Below are 12,459 nucleotides of genomic sequence, written 5' to 3' on the forward strand. Positions count from 1 at the left end.
CATGACATTGGACAGGTGGAATACCACCCTAAGCCAATTTTGGTAGGATATATTATATAGTAACTATTAGTCGTCTGTTCCAAAGTGTAAGAAAAGTTTATCAGACAAAAAAAAAACAACGGGTTGCACTCCGGGAGTGCCGACACAAGTGAAAACTCAATGACTCTAGTCCAAAATGTCTGCAGCGCTATGTATAATTGACCCATCCTCCTTTAATATTGAAAAACTTTAGTTCCGAAATTGCTGGCTAGTGAGCTTAAATTTGTAGCGTGAATTGTTTAAAATTCGAATAGGAATTGTAAAGTAACATTGCGGACCTCGAATCTAAATATATTTGGTCATGATATTTTGAGTTTTATTCACCAGTACTAGAGTTCACTTTTATTAGCGATTTCATCAAGATGTAGCTTTACTGAATTATATTTCAGTGATATAAAGTTAGAATGTAACTGTGAGATCCTCGTATTTCAGCCCGTACAAGATTAGAACATTGAGCTTTATAGCTTAACATAGAAGTCCAGTTTTAAATAATTGACCTGATTATAATACGTTATGACTAAAGTTCTTTGGTGAATAACATTGTCCGTGACACATGACGTCAGCGTTACGTTACGTGTTACGCTGAATCGAGTTTATCATTTTTCCCCACCTCAAAAAGTGCTCAGCGCCGCTAAAGAAGTTTTCACTTCAAAAAAGATTTTTTTAGGCATTCATAAAATACCTAAAAAAATCAGAGGAGACAAACGAGCACATCGACTGATAAAATGTGATAACTAAAAATTAAAGTACAATTTCATTACATTTGCCCATGGTTAAAACTGCAAATTGGCGTCAGGTCTTAATAATTACCAACACTAGGTATTACCACAGGGCGGACACGCCATACATCAAAACTCGTTTGCGTGTATATGTGTGAACGGCACGTCTGTACACGCGTCATTGTGTGAGTAAGTCGCTTAGGGCTACTATTTACATGTTTTTGAGTTCACGGAGCGTTATCGTTGTACTCGTAACGTAAATATCAAACATTTTTATTCCTAAAATTAAAGAAACAAACATAATTTACAAGATGGTATTTTCTCCTAGATCCTTGCTATAATAAACTGTTCTATTCACAGGTCACAGCTTATTTGAACGTATATATTAAGTAAAGGCCGTAAAATATTACGTAAAGTATGGTGCGGCAATAAATTACCAAAAATGTCATGTCGAATTGTCGATACACAATTAGCGTGGACTAAATATAAATAATTACAAAACGCTACTTTTTAATATATGTATAATAAAAATAAATGTTCTTTATTTCGTGAATTTTAAAAACAACCATACATCGCAAAATACATCGGCATTTTGAACGTTGCGTCATCGCGCCGCGGCGTTGCTAGCCGAACTGAGAGTATGTCAGGAGTCCGTCAGAACTCAGTCGCGGGGCGAGGTAATCCGAGTCGGGGCGGGGCGGTGCGTGTCCGTTCTGTATGATAATACTATTACTTATTCTGTGGTATTACCACAAAACATAGCGCCGTTAATACCCAATCTGATAATATTTAAACAGCCAAACTCGCATAGTAATTAAATTATCTATTAAACACGTCCATAAAGGCGCGGTAATCGTTTAACGCGGTTGCAGAGCGTACATAATTAAACGCGTGTAGTTTGCTCAGTTTATTCACAAAAAGCTCTGAAACCGTAGTGTAAATTCATTTCATTCGATAGCGTGACGAGCGTTCGCCTTTGCGTTATGTCTATTTTTGTATGGGATTTCTAACAGCACACCAAGCGGGACGTTAGGAAACTCAAAATCACATGCAAAATGACACTTAACGCCAACGCGTACCTACGTGATGTCACGCTATCGAATGACATTTACATTAGGGATAGATACTGCTTGTTAAGCAGGCCACTGACGAGCCTTCCAAGTGGATGCCGTTACAATGGATTCATCCAAATGGACGGCATCCTAATATTAAACATTGTACGTTTTTGACGGACCGATTTTGGATTGCAGCCACGGTATTTGGACTGTTGGAAGGCTCGTCAGTGGCCACCTTTAGGGATGCAAATATTTGGCTATTCGGTTAAAAACTAAATTATGTTTTTATTTCTACTCGTCGACTTCAATGGTTGAATTAAATCTTCGTATAGGTACCAACCTGAAATCGCATACTTTTTCTAATGGCTCCCGACTAATCTATAAGTAAATAAACTATAATGACTTATTTATTACGAAACGCTTTAATGTACTGTAATGAATTCGACTGTTCACGTGTCGCCTTTTCGTTTTGTGCCACTTTAGGTATTGAAACTACAAACTGTATGTAGATGTCATAATACTTACATATATTGAATATGTATTATAATGGTGCTTATTTTCGCATGAGAATTACTCAGGAGCGTAATAAAATAATTTATACATTTCATAACGATGCCTGCCGTTGTTATTAAATGTCAATTATGTAACATAATTATACGATTCTGAGTTGGTAATAAGTTTTTAACGAGGTGCTAACCCAACTAGAAGAAATCGTGCCGTATAATGTAAGTACGAGTAGGTAAATCATCATCATCATCATCTCAGCCATAAGACGTCCACTGCTGAACATAGGCCTCCCCCTTGGACCTCCATTCGTACCGGTTGGAAGCCACCCGCATCCAGCGTCTTCCGGCGCAGGTAAGTAAAAACGAAGTAGGTAAATAAAAACCTTATATTTTTAAATTACTCATTTGGTTTACTAGTTATCTTTGAGTAGTTATCAAGTGATTTTATTTTAAAATAATTTGTTTATCTACGCGGTTCAGTAAAGCGAAAATATTTTACGAATGATTTAATTTCACCAAGCTTTTAAAAGCTTTAAAAAAGTCTCAGTTCGTTCATTTAGAAATAATTAAAAATGTGCACATTTTGCTTACATTCTCATTTAAAATATCTCGCTTAAAATAGACGGACGAGTACTTAATTGGGTCAAAATTATTTTCGTTGTCTTGGGTCTGACCACTCTCTCATCTCACGCTTCTATTTTTGATTTTTATCAAATAAATAAAAATAGTTGAGTGCACGTCTTTTTAGCTGTAGATAATAATACTCTTGAGAAAAATAAAAATTAAAAGCTCCACTCCGTCACATTTCACGGGGACAAAAAACAAGACAACGCAAAAAAAATATACCCAATTAAGAAGTAACCCCTATATTTTATACCTTTTAGATAAAATCCCTCTAGACGAAGCTATAAAAAAAGTTCGGATTTAGACTATACCAGCATTACTTAAGATGACTTATATTTGATGAAAATATAGTTTAATACCTTACTCATTATTTATGTCTATTTTTTACCGAAATCATAACATTCATACAATGAATTCGCAAAGGAGTTTCGTACAAATATTCACAAACAATAACCTTTTGCTAAGTAACTTTTGCATATACATATGTATAATAAAACAGCTTTTAAAAGATAAGAAACTTATATTGTTCGTTTCAACTAAAATTAAAATTACATGATGGTCAAATTGCTATGGGATGACAGACGTTTCCAAGTGTTGTCACATTCAAATTAAATGAATAATGTGGCCAGTTTGAGACCTACTTTTCTATACAAACTGTGTGTTAAAAATGAACTTATGTTTAATATTATTGAACATAGTTGGCCAGGGCAAAGTATACTCACAAGCATGTAGAAGCGTAAATTAAATACATTAAACTATAAGAATATAACAGAAAAATGTAAACCTTCTTTTACATTATAACAATAAAACATTAATTGCTAACTGCTCGTTTAGCTCTTAAAATAATTAATTACTTATGTCTAGCCCTACGACAGAGTCTGAGTCTTGGGATCGGATATTAAGCCACATAAACATAAGTAAAACAGCTTATACAAGACAAGCTTAAATGGGCAATGGACAGATTTTTTGAAGTGATCTAGTGTATATTTTATTATTCATCTTCACCTCTACAACTCTGACCCTACCATCAGGTCCAGGGATTATCTTAATGACTCTCGCCATAGGCCAGTTTAAAGGTTTGATATTATTGTCTGTTCTAACAATTACAAGGTCACCTACTTTTAAATTGGGCTGAGCATGCTGCCATTTAGGGCGATTTTGAAGCTGTGTAAGGTAGTCCCTTGACCAGATCCGCCAGAAATCTTGTTTTATTTTTGTTAACATATTCCAAAACCTTAATCGATCAATACATTTATTCGACAAATCTATTTCAGGGTAGCTTGTCATAGATTTACCTATAAGAAAGTGTCCAGGCGACAAATATTCATAACTTGAAATGTCAGAATTCAAAGGCAATAATGGCCTAGAATTTAAAATCGCCTCAATTTCAGTCATCACTGTATACAAGCCTTCAAATGTCAAAGCAATATTACCTACAATTCGTTTAAAATGGTGTTTAAAGCTCTTCACTCCAGCCTCCCATAAACCACCAAACTCTGGAGCATAACTTGGAATAAACTTAAATTGAATGTAGTTTGGTAGGCAATAGTTCTCCACAGCATCTATGTGAGACTGGGATGTGAATAGTTCATGAAGCCTTTTTAATTCGTTGGAAGCACCTTTAAAGGTCTTCGCATTGTCACAAAAAATCTTAGTAGGCATACCCCGCCTGGAAATGAATCTTTTGAGGCATGCCAAAAATGCCTCTGTAGTGAGGTCGCTGACCAACTCCAAATGTAGGGCCTTGGTCGCAAAACAAACAAAGACAGCAATGTATCCTTTGGTAATTATTGGGTTCCTAATCCGTGCTACTTTAACATTAAATGGGCCACAGAAGTCTACGCCAACTATATGAAAAGGCCTAACTGCATCTAACCTCTCCTTTGGCAACGAACCCATCAATTGTTGAGCAGCCTTGAATTTCTTTTTTAGCACAAGTAATGCATTTGGTCACAATATTTTTAACTTGACATATGCCACTAATTATCCAGAACCTCTCTGAAAGTGAGCCTAGCACTGCCCTTGCCCCTGCATGCTTAAGTCGCAAATGCTCATTTTGGATGATTATAGTGGTCAAGTGACAGTGTTTGGGTAATATAGCAGGATGAATTTGACTATATGGAATGTCCTCTGCATTTTGTAACCTGCCTCTCACTCTCATAACATCATTTTTATCTAGAAAGGGATGCAAACCGGCTATGCCAGATTTTATGGGTAGACCATTTTTGAGTGCATTGACCTCTGAAGCAAAATACTTATTTTGAATGCATGATATGATGGCCGTTAGAGCATCATTGAGCTCTTTGGGCATAATAGAGCTTAATATTTTTTCATTATTATTCTGTATTCTGCAGTTATGGCAGAATCTCAAAATATATGCAACAACTCTTTGGAGTTTATTAAGGTCAGAGTACTTATTTATAACATCTAATATGCTGTTATGAGGGTCATCAGCAGGTTGAGTGATAATTATGTTCACACTTACATCACCACTGTGTATGTTAGAAATAGGAAGTTTAATTTCTGAAGGCACATGCTCATAATCAGCCCTGGACAAATCACTAGGTCCATGCCACCAAAGCTTGTTGACCATAAGCTTTTGTGGATCACACCCCCTAGAAAGAAGGTCTGCAGGGTTGTTAGATGTGGTGACATAGAGCCACTGAAAGTCCTTGGTTAGGGCTTGAATTTGTGAAATTCTATTTGCAACATATGTATTTGATTTGGCAGGGCCACTACTACCCTTGATCCATGCTAAGGTTATCTGGGAGTCACTGTGCAATAATACTTTCAAGTCAAATCTAGATTTTAAGATGTCATATACCCTATGTGCTAGTTTTGCTAGCAACAGCGCGCTATTTATTTCTAGTTTAGGTATAGTAATATTTTTATTTAACGGTGATATTTTTGATTTCGAACAGAGTAGATTTGTGTCTACTGTTTCATCTGAATTTATAATTCTTAAATATATACAGCAGCCAAATGCCTTTATAGATGCATCTGCATATCCAATTAATTGGGCATAAAGTTTATTGGAAGTGTTTACACATCTAGGTATAGCAAGAGTTCCCATGCCCTTCAGATTGTCTATAAAGGCATTCCACTTTCTAAGCTCTTCTTGGGGTAATATAGTGTCCCAATTTAAATTTTTAATTGACCATAGTCTTTGCATCAATAATTTAGCAACTACTATTATGGGACCTATCAAACCCAAAGGGTCAAACATCTGGCCAATATAACTCAACACCTTTCTTTTAGTGTTAATCTCAGTCTCATCCGATGCAGGACATTTAAATGTAAGCTCATCATTAAGAACGTCGCATTTCAAACCTAAGGTTTTGACAATATTATTTTGATTTATGTCTAGCTTTTCTAAACATTTATGCTCACTGGGAATTCCATCAAGAACTTGTGGGAGGTTAGAACACCATTTGTGGAGTATAAATCCCCCTTTTTTTAACATATCTATAAGCTGATCCTTCAGCTCAATCAATTGACTTTGTTCATCAGAACCTGTAATAACATCATCAACATAGGTGCTTTTGAACATTGCCCCAGCAGCCAATGGATATTTTTCCTTATACCTTTGACCTAACTCAATAAGGCACCTAGTCGCTAAATAATTTGAGGGCTTCAAACCATAGGTAACTGTCTGAAGCTGCAAACATTTAATGGGTTCGCGAGGAGTATCACGCCACAGTATGTTTTGAAGAGAAGCTTGCTCAGGATTCATACGAATGGCCCTAAACATTTTTGTAACGTCGCAGCTAAGTGTGTATATATAGGTTCTCCATAGAAGGAGAATGTCAAATAGTTCACTCTGGACCATAGGTCCATTTAAAAGGACATCATTTAAAGACACTCCAGACTTAGATTTCATACTTCCATTAAATACAACCCGGAGCTTAGTTGTCAAACTTTCCAAATTTATAACGGCATGGTGACTTAAAAAGTACACAGGGCCATTTTGAATATCATATTCACCAATATCGACAATTTTGGCATGCCCCAGAGAAAGATACTCTTCTATAAATTCTTTATATTTATCATAATAGGCTGGACACCTTTTAAATTTTCTCTCTAGTGTTAGAAATCTTTGCAAAGCCACTGAGAAAGAATCCCCGATTTGTAACTTATCCAAGTCCTCAGCAATGGGCAAGTTCACTTGAAACTGACTATCAACCAAAGTGGTTGTCTCTTGAAAATATTTTTCAGCCTTTTGAGACTCATTGCTTAAATTGTGTTTTTGCTCAGGAATACTTTCTGAAAGCCAGAATTGTTGCATTACATCCTCTAATTTATGGTCACTACATATAGCAAAATTATTGATTAAGCGCTGACCTTGATTTCCTTGACTACATTGATCGGTCATACCACCACCTACAATATATCCAAATAATGTATTTATCAATACTGGCCCACATGGAATTTTAATTTTGCCATCTAATATGGTTTTGAATAAAACCTCAGATCCCAAAAGCAATAATATTTCACCTGGGATATGGAACTCATCATCAGCCAAAACAATATTGTCCGGTATTTTCATTTTTGTTAAATCAATCGGTTCAAGAGGTAAATCAGGTGTGACAGTATTGACCACATGGCATTTGACTTGCACTTCAACATTGTTCACTAGAGAGTATACGCTAACATTGACATATTTATTCAACTTTTTGTTATTTTTACAAACTCCTATCAAGTTTGAATCTTCAGATATTGGTTTCAAATTTAACCTTTCTGCCAGAGATGTAGATATGAGGGAGCCCATTGCCCCACAATCCAGTAGCGCTCTGATAACTATTTCTTGGCCCCTTTTATCATATAGTTTAACCTTTACAGTGGGGAGCAAAACATCATCAGAGGATGTTTGCAGATGATTGTTAACTACAACATCACTTTGCATCTTTGTGTAACAAAGTATTGTGCTTCTGCTTACATGTCAGGCATGAAAAGTTAAACTTGCACTTACCTTCATGCTTTCTCAAACAATTGGTGCATAGTTTTTTGCTGCTTACAAAGCTGAGACGGTCTTCTATAGGAGCCATCTTAAATTTAGGGCAAGCATATATAGCATGACTTGATTGATCACAGTATAAACAACTATTGGTTGTGATTGTGGCAACATTGGTCACCTTTGGTGAGTTTGATGTAAACTTTTTATATTCTTTAAATTCAGGGGCATTGCCAGTGCTACTGTCTTCCAATGCAATTGCACGCTTTTCAAGAAATTCAATTAATTCAGCAACAGTTGGCAAGGCATCTGAATTCCTATCGAGCATATAGGCTCTATTGGTATATGCATCTAATTTTTTGGTTAATATAGATAACAAGAGCATATCCCATTGATCAACTGGTTGCTGTAAATTCTTTAAGGCATACAATTGCTGTTGCACACCTGATATGAATGTCCTTATAGAGGCTGATGTGCCCTTTTGCATAGCGGGCATATCTAGTACTACATTTATATGGCTTGATATTAGCCTAGCCTTGTTATCAAAACGTTTTTGTAACAAATCAAGTGCCTCTTTGTATGAGTCATTGACCAGAGGCAGATTAACAATAACTGACAATGCTTCATCTGCTAAAAATTTTCTTAAATAAAACAATTTCTGAACATCTGAGAGTGAGGCATTCTTGTCAACAACGGCTTTGAACAAATCCATAAATGGAGTATATTTTGTGAAGTCTTTGCCATTGAAAATTGGAATGTCAATACACGGCAACTTTGAATTATTTTTAGGACCGTTAGTGCTTGAAACACCGTTGCTGCTTGAAGCCTGACCCTCAGATGGTTTTAAGCTATTGATTTGAGCCGTTAACTTTGACAATACCGAATAGTAGCGAGACTCTACAACTTCAACGTTTTCATTGTCATTCTCGTCAATCGCTAAAATATCCACTTGAAGTGTTTCATACTCTCTAAACGTATTTATCAACTTTTCTTTCCGAGTCTCTAGCATTTCCCAAGACGCGGATGTTAACCTTTCACTATCATTAGTAAATAACTCCATTCTCGTCACAGTACCTTTTAGTAGGCCGCGGGCAAGCCGCAACCTTTTTAACTCATCCTCAGGTGGCATGATGGCGAAACGCAGCTCACCACAACGAACCGTAATCAAACAAAGCGAACGGATGCACAAATAGATTCACTTTTCACTATTGGATACACATATGGCACTTTTAGATACACTTTTAAACCACAAAAGCTTTTAATAGAATTTGGATTACACCGGCCGCCATATAAACAAATGCCAATCTGCACTATAGGGCAAATTGCATCTTGCATTTGTACGGTCTCCAGACCGGCCGCACTCCAGATTTCTTCACATTTTAATCACGAAGGACCACAAAAGCTGTATGTATAATAAAACAGCTTTTAAAAGATAAGAAACTTATATTGTTCGTTTCAACTAAAATTAAAATTACATGATGGTCAAATTGCTATGGGATGACAGACGTTTCCAAGTGTTGTCACATTCAAATTAAATGAATAATGTGGCCAGTTTGAGACCTACTTTTCTATACAAACTGTGTGTTAAAAATGAACTTATGTTTAATATTATTGAACAACATACATATTTATACAGTTCGATAACCAACCTAAATAACTTTTATTTTTTCCTATTTCATTTCCTTCTTCAAGACTTGCGAAACCCAGTAATTTCTCGCGAAAACACTACATACCTACTTGAAAACACATCCAGGTAGAAAGTTCACCCAGCTTTTATAACGTACATTATATTATTTTATTTACGTCTGCTTTGCCCGAGGATAATCCTGGCTTCTGAATAATGTACGCATTAGCTCGCTAAAACGAGTTTTATTTTATTTCTGCTGTAAACGCGTGTCATAGAAATATGTTTGCAAACTATGTAAGGTTCCAAACTTGTTATCACGTTTGTATGCAAGTTATTTAAAATATAAAACACTTATTTATTAATTATTGACTAAACGACTTGACAATTGAGAACACATTTAGGTAATATCAGCGTTGGCTGTATAGGTTCCAAAATTGGCGGGTCGTTGCCCATTGGCGGAAAACTTGAACATTAAAAATAGATGAGGAATAATAAAAAAACAAAGAAAGATGAGTGGGAGATTGTTGAGAGCGATCATTTAATTCTTTGATTTAAATGTTTAATATTTGTAACTGATAATAAATAGGTATAAGTTTGTGCTGCATTTGTTGGAGTTTTACTGACTATATCTTGTATACACTACACACTACCGGTATAATCACGGTACCTATATTAAATCACTTTATTGTCATTAAAATGAAACACTTACCCAAATCTTCCTCAAGTTTCGGATCGGAGAACCGTCCAGACTGCCCGATAGCAGTCTCCAGGATCACCGCGAACAGCAGCACACCCCACGCCATCTTGCCGAAAACGTCCGCCATTTTGTCTAGTCGGCCATCTTGGTTACGGCATCGCGCGCGCGTATGAGACTGGTAAATCTGGGAAAAGAAATTAGCGTTTAAACTTTTCTGATAAACACAGAGTTAATATAGTATGGCAAACCAATTTGTGTAAAAATCTAATATAAGATCGCCCCTTCGCGCCTACATTTATTAATTTGCCTTTTTCTAGATAGACAGGCAGTGTTTTGTCACCTAGTCAAAAGTATTAGCTCTCAGTTTTATACTTGGTCAAGCAAATATTGTCAGTAGAAAAAGGCTCGAATTTCAAATTTGGCGCCTTTTTGTACTGACAAGATTTACTTGACCAAGTATATATTAGGTATTAGTTTTATATTTAATACAAAAAAAACGAATTAATGAATACTTGACAGAATGCGTCCTCTTACTAAAATCATAGTAAGAAATACCTAGTCCCAATGGCGATTTATACCTAAATAGTAGCTGATTGAGCCTATACGACACCTATCGTGCTTATAATGGAAAACGCGTAGGTACGTAATATGATAAGAAAGCAGCATTTAATTCAAACTTTCGTTTCAAGCCATCCTTTGATTGAAGTTTGTCACATAGAATGTATATAAGAACGTAATTAATTACATATTACAAAAGGTTATATTTAGTAGTAACACGTGTAACTCATTGAAGTTACTGGCGCGTGCCAAATTTTAACTTTGGTTAACAACAGAGTACCCTACTCTCAGTAAACTCAAAGATTGAAATATAATTAAGTTAGTAACATACGGCCTGATTCGAACTTTAAGATACATCAAAATTTTGCTAAAGATACGATATTATGGATCGGATATGTCAGTGTCAAAAGTGACGTTTTTTTTTACGTATCTTAAAGTTCGAATAGGCCGATATAGCGTTCAGCCCGTAAATCCAAGTAATGTGTTTTTTTAAACACAATACAGTTGGCTTTTATTTTTAACCCTTTACCGCAAATTGACTCTTAATCCAGTCGGCCGTTAACCCTTTAATTGCCGGTTAATTCCCGCCTGTAATTACCGCAGCGAAAGCAAAAACGCTTTTAATGAGCTCATAATAACGGGATACAATGGTTTGCTGGTGACCCTCAGGGCGATTTCACATTGTCCGATCCCATATCGGCTGTTGGATACAACCACAAAAAAAACCGGCCAAGTGCGAGTCGTACTCGCGCACGAAGGGTTCCGTACCATTACACAAAAAACGGCAAAACAATCACGTTTGTTGTATGAGACCCCCACTTAAATATTTTTTTATTGTTTTTAGTATTTGTTGTTATAGCGGCAACAGAAATACATCATCTGTGTAAATTTCAACTGTCTAGCTATCACGATTCATGATAAACGACCGGCCTGATAACAGACAGTGGAGTTTTATATATTTATTTACGTATCTATAAATATTTATAGTTTAAAAGAAAGCTATTTATCTCCAAGGATTATCTAACAATCATAATTATCGGAACTTTATCTACGTCTACACCGGGTGTGGCCTGTAATATGAGCAAAAAATTTAACTGTAGGCTGTACTCCTCATAATGGCCAACATTTGTTCAGCGACTTTTAAAAATAACTTGTGGTTTGATTTTTAATACACTTGAAATTTTATTGCGAATTTTGTTATGATTAAGGCGTGACAAGCAACGTCAATCACAATGATATGGCGTGGCGATGGCGTCCATTGAAGATAATATTTATTTTGTACGAAAAATAGGGAGCCTAAATACTTCATAATTTTTAAAAGTTGTTGAACAAAAGTGTCACCGTTTGAGGAGTACAATCTATGTTTTAATTATTTGCTCGTGTTACAGGCCACACCCGGTATATGTAATGTACTTATTCCTTTAAAATGCTACGTCATTTCCATTCAAAATTTGAGTAAAACACCATAAATTTCCTTTATGATATCACTTTCCCTATCTTCAACATTTAAAGTGGTTTTATCATACCGTATAAAGCCGTGAGATATCTCTTGTGCCCGTACATGTAATTGTCACCCTAATTATAACGAAATGCGATCCCCCGGAGTGTCGTGTATCTGTGCCCTTTCCTCTTTACTTAATAATTCCGTGGTTCACCCAAAAACTGCCAAAACTTGTTATGTCC

The 12,459-nt window shown here is 35.9% G+C and overlaps 1 protein-coding gene across 1 annotated transcript in view; it reads right to left on the reverse strand.

Annotated features, from left to right (window-relative positions):
* Positions 1–10,383, reverse strand: part of LOC134669525 (hemicentin-2-like) — a 142,569-nt gene extending 132,186 nt beyond the window's left edge. The window contains exon 1 of the mRNA XM_063527125.1: positions 10,231–10,383. Within this exon, the coding sequence (XP_063383195.1) occupies positions 10,231–10,345 (115 nt within the window). The 5' untranslated portion in view covers positions 10,346–10,383. The remainder of the gene's footprint in view (positions 1–10,230) is intronic.
* Between the last annotated feature and the right edge of the window lie 2,076 nt (positions 10,384–12,459).

The sequence above is a fragment of the Cydia fagiglandana genome, chromosome 1 (assembly GCF_963556715.1).
Source record: "Cydia fagiglandana chromosome 1, ilCydFagi1.1, whole genome shotgun sequence".
Taxonomy (NCBI): Eukaryota; Metazoa; Arthropoda; class Insecta; order Lepidoptera; family Tortricidae; genus Cydia; species Cydia fagiglandana.